This window comes from Perognathus longimembris, chromosome 3 (genome assembly GCF_023159225.1).
Source record: "Perognathus longimembris pacificus isolate PPM17 chromosome 3, ASM2315922v1, whole genome shotgun sequence".
Lineage (NCBI taxonomy): Eukaryota > Metazoa > Chordata > Mammalia > Rodentia > Heteromyidae > Perognathus > Perognathus longimembris.
Window position 1 is genome coordinate 50,129,536 of NC_063163.1, and position 22,111 is coordinate 50,151,646.

The window sequence follows — 22,111 nt, forward strand, 5'->3', positions numbered from 1 at the left end:
AGTTCTACTTTATATCTCCTGAAATGGATGAGCCCTGAATATCTGTGTTTGAGTTTGATAATCTTTTTTCTGAGATACAAAATCTTTTTGTTTTAAATTTGTGATGATAGGACAAAGAGAGAAGAGAGTATATCCTTAGTTTTTCATTTTATATCTGAAGAAGAAACCTAGTGTCTTAAATTTCAAAAGGAATTTGTGATTTGTGTGAAATATAATTACTATCCACACATGTTATCAAGACCCAGCTGAGGATCTGAACTGTGTAGAACCAGTCTACTATACATAAGTATGGTTCTATCCAGATATAATTTTGCCCCTCATATATGAGACAGTGTCTGAAAACATTTTAGTTGTCACAACTAGGGGAGGGCTCCTATTGGCATAGAAAGTAAGCTAGGGATACTGCTGAACATCAACATCATGCAGCCACTATCAATAAAAAAGAGCTCCCAAATCGCAGTCATGCCAAGGTTGAGAAAATGGTCTAGAACCTGAGACTGCAGATAAATTCACCAGAACGTAACTGGTTCATAAGCAAAGATTGGTGTCAGAACGTGTCAGGATCTAGGGAGGTGTTCTGATGGTAGTAGTCCAGTGACAATCCGAGTATTTGGTTTTAGTGGTACTGGTGTTTGAACTCAGGGCCTTGCACTGGCTAAACAAATACTCTACCACTTGAACAATGCCTCCAGCCTTTACATTTTTCAGATAGGTTCTTCTGTATTTTTTCCAGATCAGCCTCAGATGATGGTCCTCCTATGTATTTCTCCCATGTAGCTGGGATTACAGGCATGAGCAATAGTGCTCTGGCTGGAAGTATGGTTTCAAGTGTTTGGTTGCAGGTGCTAGGAGATGGGTTATTGAAATGAGGACATACTCAGTGTACATTGAACACAAAAAGGAATTTACATCGTTGAGAGGTCACCATTTAAGCAAAGAGGTGCTTAGTCCAAAGTCCTGATAATGTGGCTTCGTTTTGGTATTGGCTATATCTTCTTACCTGGAGAGTGTTTGGGTACATTCAGTTCTCATGAAGCTTTTACATAGAGTCAGCTTGAAAGTTGTTTATGGTTAGAGACTTATTAGCAATGAAATGTACTTTGGTCATTATTGATTCATTACTGGATAAGAAGAATGACTCCAGTTATTTTAGGGAAGAAGTCTTAAGGTTAAACAGGGTAGGCTTGTGTAGGATCATGGAAGGATGCTAACCAGAGCTACTAATAGTCTGCTTATTTGGTAATAGTAGTACAGTGTAATTAAATAATGTTTGGGTCCTTGGCAGCGCGCGATGTTCAGTAGGTTAACATCAGAAACACTCCTTGGTTATATGAACTAAATCATTAAAATGATTGATAGTTTAGAAAATATCTTGTCTTAATACTTTGATTTTTAATCTTTTTCATACCTCCTTTGGTCCTATGTCAAAAGTAAAATTATACCCCAAATTTAATTTGAATCCTTTAATATACTCTCATTTGCATATGTCCAGGTACTTGTAGCAGAGTCCTCAAAAGGAGTTGCATGAATTTATTAAGTGTTTACTCTAAAAGCCAAATCATAACAAACTTGCTAAGTTTTAGGCATTAGAAATATTTCCTATGCTCTAAAAATCTGTATATTTAACAAATGAGAGCAAGATTCTTTTGTCTTGAATACACTTGGAATTCTAGGACTTCAAAATTCTTTTGATTTTAGTTTTAATGTTTTTAAGAGTTCACAAATCTATAGTGTGTTCATAGAGAACTTAAACATAAAATTCCCCTCTTAAAGTGAAACTGGGAAAAATCAGCTTACAAAGATAAGTTCACCAGTCTGTAAGTGTTACAATATTTAGGAGCTTTTAAGGATATAGCATTTCAGTCAAGGTGTATAGATAGAGTTAAATTTGAAGATATTGTATAATATTGTATAAAAACCTTTCCCAAGCTGTTATCATTTTAGAATAAACTACAGTTTTTCAATTAAATCTATATCCCTAATTTTGGTTTCTTAGTAGTTTTATTATGCTGTATGATTTGTTAGAGTAACAACTGTAAAGTTAAAGAAAATACCTGTTGTCTCAAATTTGTTTGTTTGTTTGTTTGTTTTTTTTTTTTTGCCAGTCCTGGGCCTTGGACTCTGGGCCTGAGCACTGCCCTGGCTTCTTTTTGCTCAAGGCTAGCACTCTGCCACTTGAGTCACAGTGCCCTTTCTGGTCGTTTTCTATATATGTGGTGCTGGGGAATCGAACCCAGGGCTTCATGTATATGAGGCAAGTACTCTTGCCACTAGGCCATTTTCCCAGCCCCGTTGTCTCAAATTTAAAAGTTTGTGAATTACTGGAAATCATTTCACATGAATCATCTACTAGGCTTTGGAAATGTAGTTGTTTTATTGTAACCTCTGTGCAGTTTGACTTTAATATAAACAGGTAGTTGTTTTTGAGATAAATAACGAGAATTTGTAAAGGGACTGAACATGTTTGTTAGGTAAATTACAGGAATGAGCCTTGAATGTTCTAGTTTTTGCATGTTAATATTCTGCTGGTCAAAGACAATGCTCATGTATCAGTTTTCCATCTGCTTGGATGAAATCTATGTGGTTTTTTTTTTATATATAAGTTTACATTACACATTGCTTTAACAGATTGGTCCTTCCAATTGTGTTGGGCACAGTTAATATAGTTTGACTACTAAAAGAATATGAAACATTCCAAATAAATACATTTAGAAGTTTAGATTTAAATATAATCTGTTCTGGATTTAGATAACTAGTATGTGAGCTTAAGTCTTCAGTGTTTAGACAAGCTGACCTCCCAGATGACATTACTAGAGATTTTCAACTTGATTTGCTTTAACTTCACTGTATATAATGAATCTATAAATATAATTTAGTCTACTATAGCGCTGTCACGTGAGGATCTTCTGTGCTTAGTAAATAAAATTCCACACTGTTGTGGCATGTGGTGGGCTTCTAATTAAAAATAATTGTTCTTTTGTTAAGACTATCTATTTTCCTCTCCTACTATTTCATTTTTGACTCTTTGCCAGTTTAATTGACTTGTCTGTCTCAATTTTCTTAAATAATAACAATACTATTAATTAGATTCAAAATGGAAACAACCTAAGTGTCCATCAACTGATGAATGGATAAAAAAATGTAGTTGACATTCACATTAAAAAAAAAAAGCAGATCCTGTTACTTATAGCAGCATGAATGGAACTGGAGATCATTATGTTCAATGAAATAAGCCAGGCACAGAAGGAAAATATCACAGGATCTTCTTATTATATATGGAACCTTCTGATGTCAAGGAAGCAGAGTAAAATGGTACTTGCACACAAGGTTAAGGTTAATGAATGGGTACTAAGTTGAGCCATGCTGGTGCACAGCATGGTGACTTTGAATAATGGTAATGTACTGTATTGATCAAAAAGCCAGAAGAAAAGATTTGAAAGTTTTCCTAACAAAATAATAAATATTTGAGGCAATACTCAAGTTCAACCTGATTTAAACGTTATGCAATATATACGTGAGTCACATATTAAATGGTACCACATTAAGACATACAATTGTTGTTTTTTATGACCAATTTTATAGGATATTTGAGGAATAAACCTGTTTCTGATATATTGTAGTACTGGAACACAGTTTGAATTTATTACCATAAAGGGACATCTAACTAGAATATTCGAAAATATGAATTTACCTATCTCCTCACTTATTTAGAGCTAAAATGGCTTAACACTACTAATGGTATGGCTACCATTTTTAAGATTGTTAATTTTCTTACATATGTGGAATCTAGATGTAAAAAAGTAATATGACATAATTGTAAAGGGATTATTTGGGGAGGAACCAATGGAAGAGAAGAAGGTGATGGGTGTGAAAATGATTGACATACATTATATATAGATAGGAAAATAGCATGATGAAACTCACTAAACAACTAAAAAAAGGAGAGATAAAAATGAGTAATGGGAATAATGTATTTTATCAAAGTACATTAAGTGCATATATGGAAATTCAGCATATGGGTTGTTCCTTTAGGTCCTAGTAGATCTCTAGTTCCGAAATGTGGCATGAGAGTCTAATTTGTATCATCATTTTGGGATGAAAATGATTTTAACATCAGATATACTTCTGTTTTAAAAAATGTAAACCAAAGCTGTAGTAGAGCAGTAGAATTTTCAGAAGGTTTTTATTGCAGGAAGATCAGAGTAATAACTGCTTAATTTTCATTGGGAATTTATTAATACGGATGTTCAACAAAACCTTTAAAGTATGTATCAAACTTAGAAGTGTTTATTTTCTACCTTAACAATCTTATTTTAAAACCTGTTTCATTCATTGATTTTTCTTCTAATTCTTTTAGGTTTGTGGCTGGTTGTATCCCCTAGTTCCTGATAGATCTCCAGTTCTGAAATGTACTGTGGGAGCCTACATGTTTCCTGATACAATGTTACAAGCTGCAGGATGCTTTGTAGGGGTTGTCTTGTCCTCTGAACTACCAGAGGAAGATAGAGAACTCTTTGAGGATCTGTTAAGACAAATGTCTGACCTCCGGCTTCAGGTAATTTATATCCTCATTTTAGGATGAAAATCTATTAACATGTGTACTTTCCGCTTTTCAAAAATTTTTATTGTTATTTTATTGTTATTAAAAAGATGATATACAGAGAGGTTACAGTTACATAAGCCAGATAAAGACTACATTTCTTTTTGGACAATTTCACCCATTCCCCCCCTCCTGTTTTTCCTTTTTCTCTCCCATCCTCAAGTTGTGTAGTTCATTTTCAACATGGTATCTACTGACATAGTATTCCCCCCACACCCCAACACTTATTCTCCCAAATACAGATAAACAAGATTAAAAGAAAACTGAAACAGCAACAGAGAAAAAACACCTCTTGTTTCCACTTCCATGTCCTCCAACTAGGCCCCGCCTGCCCTAGCCTGTACTATCTCCCAGTAGTCATTAAATTATGAATTCATGAATAGATTGATGAGAGTTCTCATGATTCAGTCACTTTTTAGTGGTTGGAACCACCAGCTAGGACCAGCTGGGTGCCATTTTTTTATCCAAACCACAACAACCACCTGTATTGAACCCTTTTCCTCTGGCCACAAGCTTATCTGTCAGGGAGTTGAAACAGATTATGGTGATGTTTTTATTTGCAGGCTTTTGTTTATCCTATGAGAGGGGAAATTATTTCTATTAGGAGTGTTGGCAGTTACCTAGGAATGATTGGCAGCATGTGTATACTCTTACTCTTCAACCAGCCAGTATTTTGAATTATGAAATGGTAGAATGGCAAGAGTGAGATGAGAGAATACAAAGATAACTCACCTCCAGGTGTTCATGGGGAGGAGTAAACCTGGTGAAATGGGTCTAGATTATTCTTGGCCTTCCTTATTTACTCCCTGAAGTGACATGCATAGGTATTCACAGACCTAATAAGGAGCTGTTTCTCCCCTCACTCCTGTTTTCATTGACCCTACATTATTAGGCTTTGGGAAAGAAATTAAAGAGACTTTGATGATACATTATATGTTTATTTTCTCTATTCACTTTTTTGATTGTGTATTACCTTTTCTCTATTGTTTCAGAACTTAAACTGTAAATAAGAACTAGTTGCTGTAATTACTTATTTTGTAATTACATTCCTTGTTTTTAATTTTTAGCACTCATTTAACAGATGTGTGCTAGCAAAACACCTTTAGTATTAAAAGCAAACATCAGCTTTTTATATGGTTTAGGAAAAAGCAAAAATAATTTATTCAGACCGTCCAACACTGATATTTGGGTTTTTTTGTTGTTGTTGTTTTTATTGTCAAACTGATATACAGAGCGGTTACAGTTTCATACTTTAGGCATTGGATACATTTCTTGTACTCTTTGTTACCTCCTCCCTCCTTCCCCCTCCCTCTCCCCCTTTCCCCTCATGAGTTGTTCAGTAGATTTACACTAAACAGTTTTGCAAGTATTGCTTTTGTAATTGTCTTTTTTACCCTGTGTCTCTCGATTTTGGTATTTCATTACAGTTTCCTATGTATTCATAAGGGTATAGCTATTGGGCTCTTGTGATCCTCTGCTGTGACTAGCCTAAACCTGTGCTAATTATTCCCTATGAGGGAGACCATAGAGTTCATGTTTCTTTGGGTCTGGCTCACTTCACTTAGTATAATTTTTTCCAAATCCTTCTATTTCCTTACAAATGGGGCAATGTCTTTCTTTCTGATAGAGGCATAAAATTCCATTGTGTATATGTACCACATTTTTCTGATCCATTCGTTTACTGAGGGGCATCTGGGTTGGTTTCAAATTCTAGCTATGACAAATTGTGCTGCGATGAACATTGTTGTGCTGGTGGCTTTAGTGTGTTCTTGTTTGTAGTCTTTTGGGTAGATGCCCAAAAGTGGGGCTGCTGGGTCATAGGGGAGCTCTATGTTTAGCCTTCTGAGGAATCTCCATACTGCTTTCCAGAGTGGCTGAACCAGTTTACATTCCCACCAACAATGAAGTAGGGTTCCCTTTTGGCCACATCCCCTCCAACATTTGTCATTGTTAGTTTTCTTGATATAGGACATTCTTACTGGGGTGAGATGGAACACTGATATTTGAAGAAGTCTGTCATGTGAAAATAATGTAATCTGTCTGGAGAAAAGTTTCCTCTTCAGTTTGTTTTGAGCTAAGCTTTGTTCTTTCCTCTCCAGGCCAATTGGAACAGGGCAGAAGGAGAAGATGAATTCCAAATCCCTGGGAGAACAAGACTCCCCTCTGACCAGGTAAAGGAAGCTTCTGGCATTGACGCAAGGCAGTCAGGTTCTTCATTGGACCATGCCAACAAGGAGGCACGTCATAAAGGCAAACGTGGGAAAAAGGTAAATAAAAGAGTGATGTATATATGTATGTATGTATATGTATGTATAAAAGAGTATGTATATATTCTCTTCTGGGAGTCCCTTTCACCAGTTTCATGTCTTATATGATCTTACATTTGCTAATGCACACCAATGTGTGCAGTGCAGACAGGATTAGCTTTAATATTTCTGCCTCCAAATAAGTTGTACTCAGATTCTTTGAAGTCCAGGGACCCATTTATACTGTTTGAAAGCTTTTTATATTTACAGCAATGTCATGCAAACTCTTCCTTGGCTTTGCCTTATTTTCCACTTTGCTGTATTCAGCAAGAGTGTGGCACTAATATGCTAGTGTCTTTGGCACTGCCAGTTCTACTCAGTTCCTTTCACTTTCATGGATTGGCAACAGACCTAAGATCTGGTTTCTTAAAATAATGTGTAGTAGTTTCTTATTTTATTCCTTAGGTTCCAAGTATGAAATATACCCTAAATGATAAATGTGAATTAAAATTCAGTGCTAGAATGTTAGACATACATATTCAATAAAGCTTAAATTTCTCATCTCAAAGAATTGACTATATAGTAGAAGGTATAGATTAGAAAATAGATAAGTTTCTCTTTAATGACTGCATTAGATAGAAAATCCAACCTCACCTGATAGATAAATATGGTTGGATGGATGGCATAGGAAGCATCAAAGAACTTAACTCAGATGGACATAGTAGCTAAGATGATGCTTAAAGATGACAATAAGAGTTGGCCTCATGTATAGCAAATTGAAGGGATTCTAAGCAGAAGTAGTAGGTTAAGCAAATAGAAGCAAATAGTGTTGTTACTTCCACACACAAGCAATTCAATATTGTTCATTGTTGCATTCTATTTGGTAAGTACTCATTAATTTTCTTTAAAATTACAATTACATGAAGATTTCACATTTGCTTGCAAAGTACAACCGATTCAAGTTAATTAAGTGTCTTAAGCCAGCTCATTGAGGACTTCTGAATGATTCAAAGAAAAGTAGTTTGTTTTTAAAGGCTTTTGAAAAGTTAATGATAAGAAATAACTTCAAAGGATACAAAATTCCTGTCTAATGGTCACCTAGTTCCCCTACCGAGAAATACACATTACCTTCTTTTTTTTGGTGGTACTGAGAAGGGAACTCAAGACCTTGTATGAGCAAGGTAAGCATTCTACACTTGAGCCAAATGCCTAATCCTAGATAGGGTTTGCAGTTTTGCCTGGACCAGCCTCTGACTTTGACCCTCCAACCGAGTTTCCCCCATAGTTGGAAATGTAGGCATGTTCCACCATACCTGGCTTGTTTGTTGCAGTGGGATATTACTAACTTTCTGCTGGAGTTAGCCCCAAACCATGCTCTTAATGTTCAACACCCCACCCTTCACCCCTTGGCCCTGAGTTACTGGCTTCTGACTATCATTCCATATGTATTTTATACATAGTTCAGCAAATATATGTACATATGTAAATTTTAACATCAACATTGGCGTATATGTGTAACCTTTTTCCTTTGTTTGATGTACATATAATCTGTATTTTTGTATTTAAATGAATTTCTTGGTATTTCTATTGGACATAGAAGTTTTCATAGTATGAGGTCTGAGTTAGCCAGTTCCTCAGTTTCTTAGAGTGAACTTTGAGATTTTGGGTGTTGGCTCTAGTTCTCACCAGCTTTTAGATTAACAAAGTACCAGTATTCTGTACCCACCCCCATTTCCACTTAAAATTAATATTTACTTATTCTTACATATTTCACATTAATCTTTTAATCTCTGTCAAGAGCAGTTTATTTAGGTATATCCTTTATTGACTGAGTCATTCAAGAGTAATTTCTGAGTACCAGGCACAAAATAATTCCTAGGGATGATATCTATATGAAGGAACTTATAGATTAAATTGGCAACCAGTTTAAATAAGAATTTATAAATGCTATATTAAAGTTATACCGTGTATTTAGATTTCATTACCAATGGGAATTTAGATAAGACCAGAATCATTCTTTTGCTTAATGACAGTTCTAGTATTGTATAGGATTTGCAGCAACTAGATTGGCTGGAGTTTTTTTTATCATTATAATGCATATTTGTTGACTTACTATTACATAATAAGTTTTCCCCTTTTACTGTTTAATTTTCACATTTTGAAACATTTTCACTGTTTAGAGCAAAGATGCTTCAACTGAAGAAGTTAATCTGAGTCACATCATACCCTGTGAGCCAGTTTCAGAAGAAAAAGCAAAAGAATTACCAGAATGGAGTGAAAAAGTGGCTCACAACATTTTGTCAGGTATTATAATAATGTTAATTTTTTCCCCTATAGTTTGAAATTTTTGGAACAAATAAAATTATCATTAATAAGGGAATAATTTAGAGAAAAACTTTTATTTTTATCTCAACCAATTTTGAAATACTAAAAATAGCAGGAATTTGTTTCTGTCTGCAAAACACAAACAAAAAGCTGGTCTGGCATCATGACTCCAGTTGTAGAACATTTGCCAGAGCATGAAGCCCTGAGTTCTAGACTGGGTACTGGCAAAAAAAATGAAAAAAAATTTTTTAAAAATATTTTTCTTTCTTTATTTTGTTTGGCCAGTCCTGGAGCTTGGGCTCTGGGCCTGAGCACTATCCCTGGCATTTTTTTTTTTTTTTTTTTTTCTCAAGGCTAGCACTCTGCCACTTGAGCCACAGCACCACTTCTGGCCGTTTTCTGTATATGTGGTTCTCTGGGGAATTGAACCCAGGGCTTCATGTACAGGAGGCAAGCACTCTTGCCTCTAGGCCATATCCCCAGCCCCAAAAGTGAAAAATTTTAAAGTTAAAAAAAAAAGGCCTCAGAGAGTTGCCTTGCTCCTTTGCTGTTCAAGGATGTGGGCACTTATAACTAAATCTGCCAGCATCTTAGCTTTGCCAGTCTCTAAACCATGATAACTAAAATTTGTTGCTCCACAACTTTATAGTATTTTGCTTCACCACCACAGTTTAATATGCCTACAAATTTTTTAAATGCTTATCCTTTGGAAATATCTTAGTTAACTCACTGTGGCTCCAAAATTTACCTTTAAAAAGAGAACAGATTTATTTGCTTAATGATTCCGGAGGTTGCAGTCTGAGATGGGGTGGCCCCTGTCACTGTGGGTCTCTGTGGAAAATGCCTGATGGGAATAACTGGGAGCACAGGGAGTGAGCTCATGGTGGAGCAGATTGCTTGCATCATGAGTCTAACTAAGCAGGACAAAGAGACTGGGGTCCTTTAGTCCCCTTTTAAGGGCACACTGCAGCAATCTGAGGACCTCCCATAAGACTCTGCCTCCCAGTAGCACCACCCTGATAGCCTTTAACATTAACACAGAGACCCTTGGGAGACACTGTCCATATTCAACTCAGAACAAGAAGCAAAACAGAACTCCTTTAGTACACAGCAATGCAATCTGAGAAGATCTGAAGGATATAGCTGAACTGATTGGGAAGTAAGATCTGTCATTAAATTTTGGCTAGAAAAGGGTTCAGATCAATTATTCCAAAACTAAAATGGCCATTACTAACATACAGCTTTCTACTTTACTTAGTTAACCTTTTATTTAGCTTATCAATTGTAGTAGTTCTTTGATTCATCCCTTCTAGCATAAAAAAAGTACTGCTAGTTGCCTTTCAATAAGTCTAACTCATGACATAATAAATAGCTAACAACCTGGCTAAAATAGTTAGGTGGGTGCTAATAAAATATTATTCCTCTTGCCAAACAACTGTGCTTCAGATTAAAAGGTGAAGTTGTAAGTTTCAAATGTAATTGTGATAGTTAACAATGACACTTGAAGAGATTTTTAAGAAAATTGTAAAGAAAACCTTTTTCATTTACATTCCCTATTGCCAGTGAAGCTGCCAAGCACTATTTGGAGGCTACTATTGAGAAAACTTGCTAAATCTTTTGAATGCCATTTCCTTAAATATTTGACTTCATTATACTGCTATAAATTCCATTATTGCTATGTGGTTTAAAAAAAAAAAGCCCACCACATTGATTTCTGTCTAGGAAATCAGTGGGCCACAATATTCAGAAAGGTTACCTCAGAATGGCTTGTGTGTGCTTTCCTAATTTCTGAGGGCCTTAGTTGAGGAAGACTGGTTGGCTGGTTTGTGACTTGACAGTTGGGGGTTAACTGACAGAGTCATCTGAAGATTCCTTCTACTCATAGCTCTGGAATCTAGGTTAAGAGACATCAGAATCTAGAATGTGCTAGACACAGTGCCTACGTGGGACCTTTCACTGCTTTACAACCGGTGGCCTTAGGCTAGTCTGGTTTCCATGGTTTCAATGTGAAGCATCTACCAAAACAGGAAGAAACTGTGTTACCTTTGTGCCATATTCTTTGAAATTCCTAGTATTACTCAGTAACAGACAAATACTTAGCCTACCTACATTCAAAGGGATATGACATAGCTCACTTCTTCAGTGGGAAGAACATCACCTTTATGTTGAAAGAATTTTGGAATAGGAGATAATGTTTTTGGTTATTTTCCTAAACTACAACTTGTCACCAAGTCTCAGGCCTCCTTAGATTCCACACCTGTCCCACACGGAGATTCTATGGAAAAAGAGAGAGCATTCTCAAGAAGTCTCTTTAGAGAGTCAGAAGAACTGTCAGCAATGCATCATTTAAAATGAGCAAAACTGCATTCTGGCAACATTTAAGAGGCCTTTGCTATTTGAAACCTCAATTTCTTCATACTAGTAACTCCATTCCTTTTCATCTTGTTCCTTAGACTCAGAGTGCTAGTAATAGTTTTCATAGGTGCTGGCAGTTAAAACCTTAACTACATATTGCTTTTTAATAAGTAGAATAGCTAGTTTACAAAGTACTAGTGTAAGTAAAAAGGAAAGTGACACAAAACATTTATCTGATTCATGAAAGCTCTGTACAAAATGAATACCCAGTGGTCTAAATGAGCTCATTTACCCCAGCCTATGACAGATTCCTTTCCATCACCAAAGATCAATAAAAGCTGATCCTAAGTGTTACTAATATACAAGCATGGAAAATGTTAAATAACTGTTAAAACTGCACTGTGTAGGAACTGACCTTGAGATTCATAGACTATAAGTACTTGGCTTACCTTTTCATTTCCCTGACATACAAGTTCTTTAGTTTCTGGTTTGCTTCTTTTTCCCTTGGGAGAAAGGGGAAAAAGTGGTGCCTGGAATAAGCCAGCAAGAATAATATCTGGGTCCTTTTGCCATATACTATCTTAATGGCACCAGAACTCAAAATTAGTATGTAGCCGTAGAAGACTGACAACACATAGGGTGTTACCTACACTTGTAGGGCAGCATCAGGTATTGCAGCATTCTTGTCATGGAGAGATTTGTAGATACAAAGTAGGCTTGCATATTTATAGTATACTTTATAGGATTTGAATATTGACTCATTTTTTTTCTTTTCTGGCCATTGTTATTTATAAAGGGTTTAAAGCTAATAATTAGTCTTAATCTGTGTAATGTTACATTTTCCTTTTAAAGGAGCTTCCTGGGTGAGTTGGGGCTTAGTCAAAGGTGCTGAATTTACTGGCAAAGCAATCCAGAAAGGTGCGTCTAAACTCCGAGAACGGCTCCAGCCAGAGGAAAAACCAGTAGAAGTTAGTCCAGCTGTCACCAAGGGACTTTATATAGCAAAGCAGGCTACTGGTGGAGCAGCGAAAGTCAGTCAGTTCCTAGGTAAGGTGACTTGAGATGTCTTTGCTTCTTTCCAGCTAAACTTGAAATAATTTATTTTTTTACGAAAAGTGATATACAGAGGGGTTACAGTTACATAAGTAAGGTAATGAGTACAGTGATTTCTTTATGGTTAATCTACAGTGTTTATGTAGATGGTTTAATCTCAAAGAATACAGAGAAGTTTCACCTTTCTACTCATAGTGTGACCTTTAGACCAACAATATTAACTTTTCTGGAAACCTTAGAAAAGCAGAATGTGGGAACACATCACCAATTCTGAATCTGCATCTGCAAGATTCCTGAGCAATTCATTTTTTATGTTAAGCTTTGAGAGACTGTGTTGGAGAATAAAGCATGTATGTCTTTGAATGGGTTCTGAATGTATGTACTATCCTTGAGTCCATTTGGGGAAATGACATGTTCTTCAGGAGATTGCATCTCACTTCATAGTGGTTGCAGGATATGTTGTTTGAGAAAAGCTGATATTGTGGTTCTAGAGCTAGGCTTCCCAGCACCATACCTCTTTCTTTATCTTTTGAGAACCACAGCACTGAAACAAGTTTTAATATGGATTGCCACTAAATATTCTGAGATTGTCTTTCTCTTTATATTTAGTATTGTTTGAACCAGATTTGGGATTGTTTCTTTTATAGGATTAAATACTGTGCTATTACTTGCCCTATTTGCTGAAAAGCGAGGATATATAACTATTCTTAGTTAGAAAATAAATGTAACACTAATTGTGCACCTACCTGTTGTATATTGCCGAAATCACAAAATAGGTAGGTGATTTCTTTTAAACAAAAAGAACATGTATATCCAAGAGACAAGGTTATCAATATACTTTGCAAACTCATCTGAAATATGAATGATAGCCTTTGTTTAAGAAAAGGCAGTAGGCTTTCACCCATAGGTAGAAATAGTAATAATTATTCAGTAAAACAAATTTTAGGTGATATGTAAGAGTTTTGCTATATATGCATGACAAAAAACAAAGAGAATAACAGTGTTTCTAAGTTATCTTTTTTTAAAATTAGTTGATGGAGTTTGTACCGTAGCAAATTGTGTGGGTAAAGAACTAGCTCCACATGTCAAGAAGCATGGAAGCAAACTTGTTCCCGAATCCCTTAAAAGGGACAAAGATGGAAAATCTACCCTGGATGGTGCAATGGTTGTCGCAGCAAGTAGTGTTCAAGGTAATAAAATGTCTCTGAATTTAATTTAATTTTTCTTAAATTTATTGATATGTTTATTTCTTAGTTACTTACATACTGTGATGCTAGGAATCAAACACATGCTAGGCAAGTACTCTACCACTAAGTTCCATCCCTAATGAGCAGAGTTTTAGTGAGGAAATTTTTGTTTGTTTGAGCCTGATTTGTCTACTTTTAATACATTTACAGGATTTTCAACTGTCTGGCAGGGCTTGGAATGTGCAGCTAGATGCATTGTTAATAATGTTTCAGCAGAAACTGTACAAACGGTCAGATACAAGTAAGTTACATATTATTTTATTTTAAAGACAAACTCTCTTGTTACTTATTTAAAATCATAACAGTTAAGATGTTATTGTAATTAATTCTTCCCCCCCCCACACACACACCCTGGGGCTTGAACTCTGAGCACTGTCACTGAGCCTCTTCATGCTCAAGGCTAGTGCTCTACTACTTGAGCCAGAGGCCACTTCCAGCTTTTTCTGAGTAGTTTATTGGATATAAGAGTCTCAAGGACTTTCCTGCCAGGTCTGGCTTTGAGCCCTGATCCTCAGATCTTGGTCTCTAGAGTGGTTAGATTACAGGCATGAACCTTCATCTCAAAATACAGTTTCTCACTGTTTTCTAAATATGGAGAAAAGTTTTTTTTTTCACTACCACTTTGAGACATACCTCTAATTCTAACTTTCTAGTAGTTACTTGGAGATAAAACTCTCATAGACTTTCCTGCCTGGGGTGGCTTTGAACCACAATCCTCAGAGCGCAGCCTCCTGAGTAGCTAGGATTTCAGTTATGAACCACTGGCACCTGGCTGGAGAAAAGTTTTAATATAATAGAATTCATAGACTTTGCTTTATTTTACTAATTGTTATAAATGTTCATCATCTGCAAAAAGAATAGTAGGTATATTTCTTTAAAGCCTATAATTTTTGTTTTGTTTTGTTTTTTGCCAGTCCTGGGGCTTGAACTCAGAGCCTGAGTACTGTCCCTGGCTTCTTTTTGCTCAAGGCTAGCATTCTACCACTTGAGCCACAGTGCCACTTCCGGCTTTTTCTATATATGTGGTGCTGAGGAATGGAACCCAGGGCTTCATGTATACAATGTGAGCACTTTACCTCTAGGCCATATTCCCAGCCTATGCTAGAATTTTTATATTTGCTATTAACCACGTTTTTGGTGGTGACATCTACCTTGAAAAACTTGATTACAGTATCTTGTCCTTTCTCAGCCTATTCTCTGTACCATGACTGCTAAATTATGACACATCTTCACTAATCACTACTGTATATTTATATTGGAATGAATGATAGATCTTCTATTTTATGTATTAAGGAATAGACAAACATAGAAATGAGCAAGCTTATCCACTAAGTAGTCTCATTTCTTTCTCATATGGCTTTGCAATCTCTAGAGAGTGACTGTAAATTTGAGTCCTGCTCTGATGGGGTACTGGGCAAGGTAGACCCATACAACTTTCTAGGTTACTACTTTATCCTGGCATACAACCCAGTGCCTAAGTGTCCAACCTATGATCAAGTGTCCCTCTCAGAAGAAACTTATTTCTTAGTACAGACACTCTTAGGGCTTTTGTGAGACCTTCATCTGTTCTTTGTCAGATCTGTATTCCTGCTAGATAAGCCCTCTCTTTAGGAGACCACTGATGAGTAAAAGAATTAGGTTTGTGTGTACTGGTCAGGTAAGACACAAAGGGGACAGCACAGTGAAACATTGGAAATGGTACAAGCATTTTATGATAGATTTACTAGAGAAGAGGATGTACATATGGACTGACAGGAAGTCTAAAAACAACAGGAAGAAATAGTCGGTTAGGAGCGAAACAGAGACAGGAGGATGAGCATGCCTTCAAACGGGAGGTAAAAGAGGGAGTCAGTGTCACTGTAGGCTTTATTAAAATAAAATCCATGGGGCTGGGGATATGGCCTAGTGGCAAGAGTGCCTGCCTCATATACATGAGGCCCTGGGTTCGATTCCCCAGCACCACATATACAGAAAATGGCCAGAAGTGGTGCTGTGGCTCAAGTGGCAGAGTGCTAGCCTTGAGCAAAAAGAAGCCAGGGACAGTGCTCAAGCCCTGAGTCCAAGCCCCAGGACTGGCCAAAAAAAAAAAATAATAAAATCCATGAGTGCTACTTCTTCGGCATTCCAGTAGATTGGCTGGTTTAACTGAAAAGGGAAACCTAACTCACGTGACTGGTGTTAGACTAATAGGGTTTCTTGTGGTCAGCAGCTGTGAGTAATTGAGATGGAGAACATTGGGCTTTATTATAAATGAACTACAAAGGAAGATGAAGTTTTAACTAGGCCAAAAGTGGTAGGTAGGATACCATGGATTTCACACAACTTAAGTCATTCCTGAAAGTGGATGCTGAAGCAGCAGCCTTTAATAAATTTATAACAAGTGATATTTTAAAAAAGAATTAAGATCTTTTTTGTAGTTTTTACAAATTTTATTAGAATGTATTGTTCAAAATATTGGTTTCTTTTTAACATTTTCATAAATCTACACAATGTACTCTTTGATCATATCCTTTATATTTTACCCTACTATACTATCTAGTAAGTAAGGAAGTGTGGAGGACATAAGTTGCTTTTGTAACTGGAGATGAGTTTAGACCTAATAATTATTATTTTAAGAAGAGAAGTAATAATTATGGTGTTCACTACTCTTAGTCACTTATGGACAGCATTAGTTTTTAGTTTATAATTTTATATTAGTCACTGTGTTCATTGTCTTTAGCTTGTAACAGTTATCTCTGTTTTATAGATGAGTGATACAAAGCGTAAAACACTAAATACCACTAGTTGAGTTGTTGTAGACCTCATGTAAACCATGTGTCTGCCCTCACAACCTGTGCTCTGCAACGCAGAGAATAGTCCTGGGCCACTCTGCCCTTGTCTGTGCAAGTTTAGCACTCTAGAGTTATTTTCTAGCACTCTTTAATGTATTTTTTTATGCTCTTTGGCTTCAGAAATACTAAAACTTAATTTCCACCCTAAATTGGCTTGACTTGCTCGGTCTGGGACATGCAGACCTTTGAATCAAAGCAACATGACACATCATCTCAGATCATCACTGTTTAACTGGGAGTTGCAACAGAAAGTATAGAATACATCTGAATCCCTTTTGACAGAAATGTAAAAACTCGAATCTTCCCAGTTTATCTCCTCCTACTTGTGGCACTAACCTCTAATGTTCATTAATTTTTTTGTGTGTGCCCGTAGTTTTATTTGAATGGATCAGTAAGATCTAGGAAAACAGTTTCCTAGCAACAGCCATATGAAATCAGAAATGACTATTAAACCAAAAGTGAATTATGTTTAAATTGTCATTATCATTTTTAAGCACAGGTAATTAGGCAGTAGACATGTGTGTTAAATTTTCTCAGGTTTAAGACTCACATAAACTAGGATTTGGTGTAGATTTTTATTTCTAAATTCTTAATGAGGAGATATTATACATAGGATATTTTGACAGTGGCTCTAATATATTTCTCTTATACTCATTAGTATTCTTTTTATCCTTTACTCTCAAGTTAACTTGGATGGGACTTTAGCTTATATAACTTTGTATTGTTACTGTAAAGATAACTTAGTCTCAGAAGTAATTAAATTTCTATAAAGATTTTAGAAAGAAGATGCTGGAGAAATAAAGGATTTTGTCTAGATAATCCTGTTTTCTCATCTTAGAATCAATCTGGTATAGAAGTGGAAAATGTCTTTTAAGAGAAAGAACTTAAATATTGAGCTAGCAATAACTTAATAACAGAACTGTCCAAATCAGTTCATCGTTCCTTCATTTAGTTTGTTTATAGAAATGTATATGTTCTACATCTTCATACATCTTTATTTTCCCTTAAAAAGTAAATGTTTATGATTTTCTTTTCTGATAGATGATTCACCATAATAAAGCAATTTATATTTTCATTGTCTGTAATATTCTCTCAAGTAGTAGTTTGTTTATATGATTTATATACATTATGTCTGAGGAAAAAAACCAAAATGTACAACTTAAGCTTTCTTATCTGGTTTCTGGTGATATAAGGCAATGCAGAGGATCAATTTAACATTTTCAGGTAAATATATGGGAACTATTAAGACTCAGTTTAAACCATTTTTGTCAGACATTGACACTTTTATCTTATTTTTTAGATTTAGAAAAGTGAAGACCTACAGAAAGGAAAAGCAATAACTAACTGTAAACTACTATACTTAATTGCAGTGTAGTGCCTGTTAAATAATTCACCACACTTCTACATAGCTTCTAGAGTTCACCATTAAGCTCCTTTGGTTCCACTTTAAGTTGTTTAAAGGAGAATAATAAAATTCCAGTAAGTTAGATCTATTGTTGCCTTGTGGTATTTTTGAACATACATTTGTGGAAAATAAGCTAGATAATAAATGTTTTCCTATAAGAAATTTACTATTTTATGGCACAGTACTATATTGGTTATTATGGTGAAATTTAATTTAAATACTCTTTAAATTTGCAAGGGTAGTGAATAATTCCAGTGGCAGCTGTCATATTACCTGAAACCAAATGTACATCACGTCCACTCAGGAATTAGATGAATCAGTCTTTTGTTTTCTATAGAATATCTATAAAAATATGTAAACACCACCATTTTTGCTCATCACTCATAGTTTTTTTCTCTTCTAAGTATTATCAGTTCCTTAATCCTCTATATGAAGAGATCTGTTATTCTCTTTGATTTCAATTTCATTTTGTTAAGGGAAAATTATTTTACCAGCCTTACCAAAATATGACATTGGAATAGAATCTGATTTTCTGTTATCTGTTGTAATCCAGTTAGATGTGGTGGAAGTTGCTTGTTTTAGTCATATTTTTCCCTTGATAAGGAAGGCCCCAAAACAGAATATATGTTTTTAGTGGCTGTTTCTTTAGTGACTCACTAAAAGTGGCTGTTCTTTAGTGATCCATATTAAACTTGGCACTTTTTGAAAAATAAACTACTAACATCTAGACCATTAATTTATCTTTGGATAGTTGCTGCATTTTTCTAAAATTGGAATCTTTCGTTATACTGTTTAATTTTACTTCATTGTTTTTGACTTGTCGTTGATTTCTTCATTTTGGCTTTTGCTGTATGTCATTATTGGCCAGCCTTCTGTTTTGTATTATCACTAGATTTTAAAGTAATGATTTTATTATGTACATTCAGATTTCTTCCAGAAATTCTCATGAATAACATCTAGCCACATGCTTACTTCTGGTTGATCTTGTTCCAGTAATTAGTGGTTTTAAAGACTGAGAGTTTAATCATAGTGGTTCATACCTATAATCCTAGTCCTCAGGAGGCTGAAATCTGAGGATCACTGTTCAAAGCCAGCCCAGGCAGGGAAGTCTGTGAGATTCTTATCTCCAACTAACGACCAGGAAACAACCACCAGGAAACCGGAAATGGCACTGTGGTACAAAGTGGTAGAGCACTTGCTTTGAGCAAAAGAGAGTCAGGGACAGTGCCCAGGTCCAGAATTCAAGCCCTAGGACCGGCAAACAAACAAACAAAAAACATTGGGACTAAGTTTGTTGGTTCATGCCTGTAATCCCATCATTCAGGAGGCTAAGGCCAGGAGGATTGTGAATCGTATGTCAACCTAGACCATATAGCAAGACATAGACTCAAAAGTTTTTAAAAGGGGGAGGCAGGAGAAGAGGAGGGAGAGACGCAGAAAGGGAGTAAATAGAGCTAGGTAGATAGGGTAGGCAGTACTCATTGCATTCACTTATACTAAATACTTACTGCCAGGCACTCTTCTAGATGTATGGGATTCATTAGTGAACAAAGTAAAAAGATTGCCTTCTTTAGTCGAGTTGATTCAGTGAGACAAGATGTAAACAGTAGTTGTAAATAAGTTCTATATGGTATGTAAAAGGTGAAAAAGAGGAAGAAAGATCTGTTAAGAGGGAGTTTGGCAGTGAGATGGGCTATTTAAAAGATTTGACACTGAGAAAATAATAGCTGGATGATGTGAGAATGGGAGACACCAAATCACAGGTAGTTCAAGCAGGGACCAGCCAGAACAAACTGCTTGGTGGGCTTAATGACTGGCTAACAACTGCTTATTTATTTACATTTCATTTTTATTCAGCAATCTTTATTCTCATCTAACATGATTTATTTTCACATAAATTATTCTTTGAGAAAACACAATGTTATGATTTCATTCTTGGCTGTGTGTTAAGCTCTTAGTTAAGTTGAAATTTAAGTTTAGATTTTACTTTCAGGGATAACTGTAATCATACAATTTAATACTAATTTTGGAATTCCTTATTTTTATAATTTTATTGTTATTTTTTAAAATTAAGATACGGGCATAATGCAGGAGAAGCTACACACAGTGCAGTGGATTCTGCCATCAATGTTGGTGTAGCTGCGTACAACATTGACAACATTGGTATCAAAGCCATGGTGAAGAAAACTGCAAAACAAACGGGGCAGACACTCCTTGAGGACTATCGGATCATCGACAATTCTCAGAAGGAAATTCAAGGAGCAGCAGAAAATGCAGACTTGAAAACAGAGGAAGAAGAGGCCAAGGAAGTAGAGAAGAAAGAGACAAAGAAGGAAGAGAAGTGATGGAAGTACTAGGAATTAACCTATACCAAAGCCTTACCAGATGGAAGAAATTTTGTTAAATAGGCAAATGATGGAATTCTCCCCAGATGAGTCAGTATTTTTTAAGCATATTCATTCCTATAAAGTGACAGTCCCACATTTTGGAGCTTGTATTCTACTTGCAAAGAAAATAATCAGTATTCTTGCATCTGGCCTTTAAAATTATGCACATAGTAGTCTCAAGTTTATTTTCTCCTAAATGCGGTTACAGTATTCTTGCAGTTAAAATAAAGCTTTAATATATGTGCTTTAAACCTCATTAAGCCTAATGCTGAACTATTTTTGTATCTGCTAGCTTTTAGAAAGTAAAATAGGAGGTTACATATTTACATAAAACTTTACATGTAGTAACCTTGTTCTATTTATACTAAAATGACTGAAAGTATTGTCTCTTTTTTTTGCACTGATTGTGGATCTTTTTAGATGCCTGTGAGAATTTTCAATGTATAAGCTAAACAAGAGCTATAATGGTACGATTTAAAAAAAATTCTCAGATAACATTGACTTCAAATGAGAGAAGAGGCTTAACCATGAAAAATAAAATGCAGTCTTATATAAGATTACTTGGTAGCACACCCATCTGTTAGGAAATGGGATGGCTTTTTGAGTTGAAATGAATATAAATGCATCTTTTAAGTCTTTGGAGATTGAGACTAATAGTGATATATTAGGAGCCTAGATACTTCTACTGTATTAGTATTAAAATTTGAAGTGATATTATGAGCTTAATTGGACAAATAGATACATAAATCATTTTACCAGTATCTGCTTCTGTAAGATTTTCTAAAAGTCTGGTACATCTTTGTAAAAACTAAAGAATGAACAGAGGTCAATATACATATGCAAAAATATTATTCTTTGATTCAGTAATTGGAATTCATGTTAAAAATCTGAATAGTTATTAAGAAAGGAAGTTCCTACCCATGAACAAGGTAAAGAATATAGAAACCTTAGGCTTAATTCAGAGAGGTAGGCATGGTAGTTTCTACTTTGGCAGAGGACATGATGCATATGCACTCAGGTTGTTGTTTTTTTTAAGTTACAAATATGTAAGCAGATACCTATGGCATTTATTTTTGTAAGATTGGTATTGGTTTGTGTATCTCCAGTCTATTCATTTCTGAACTTCTAGTGGCTATGTAGTTTATTGGTCTATATTTGTAGTTGGTAAAACAATGCTTTTTGTGAATAAAGAATTCTGTGAATTGGCTTCAGATGTATTCATTGGGCTTATATTTTAGGAGCTTTATTGGTGGAGCTTTTTTATGAGCAAAGAATGGTTTGTTAGTTCTTGAGATGGAAATAAAATAGAATTTGGTAAATAACTTCCAGTCAGTAATTGCTGTGTTCATGCGTAAAAAAGTAGATTGGCAAGTAGTGGATCTTAAAAGTTTGAAGACTTGCCAGGTGCTGGTGGCTCACACCTATAATCCTAGCTACTGAGGAGGCTGAGATCTGAGGATCTCAGTTCAAAGCCAGCTCAGACAGGAAAATCCATGAGACTTATATCTCTAATTAACCACCAGAAAACCAAAAGTGTTGCTGTGTCTTAAAGTGGTAGGACACTAGCCTTGAGCAAACTGGCTCAGGGATACCACATAGGTCCTGAGTTCAAGCCCCATAATCAACCTAGTTTTCATTGTCCACAGGCCTACTATGGTTTGT

At 35.6% G+C, this 22,111-nt stretch overlaps 1 protein-coding gene across 4 annotated transcripts in view; it reads left to right on the top strand.

The window, feature by feature from the left end:
* Positions 1–21,656, top strand: part of Spart (spartin) — a 42,528-nt gene extending 20,872 nt beyond the window's left edge. For all 4 annotated transcript variants that reach the window (XM_048341502.1, XM_048341500.1, XM_048341501.1 and 1 more), the window contains exons 3-9: positions 4,358–4,555; positions 6,700–6,867; positions 9,027–9,150; positions 12,379–12,573; positions 13,611–13,769; positions 13,977–14,067; positions 20,137–21,656. In XM_048341502.1, coding sequence (XP_048197459.1) covers positions 4,358–4,555; positions 6,700–6,867; positions 9,027–9,150; positions 12,379–12,573; positions 13,611–13,769; positions 13,977–14,067; positions 20,137–20,407 — 1,206 coding nt within the window. In that variant the 3' untranslated portion in view covers positions 20,408–21,656. The remainder of the gene's footprint in view (positions 1–4,357; positions 4,556–6,699; positions 6,868–9,026; positions 9,151–12,378; positions 12,574–13,610; positions 13,770–13,976; positions 14,068–20,136) is intronic.
* The last annotated feature ends 455 nt before the right edge of the window (positions 21,657–22,111 follow it).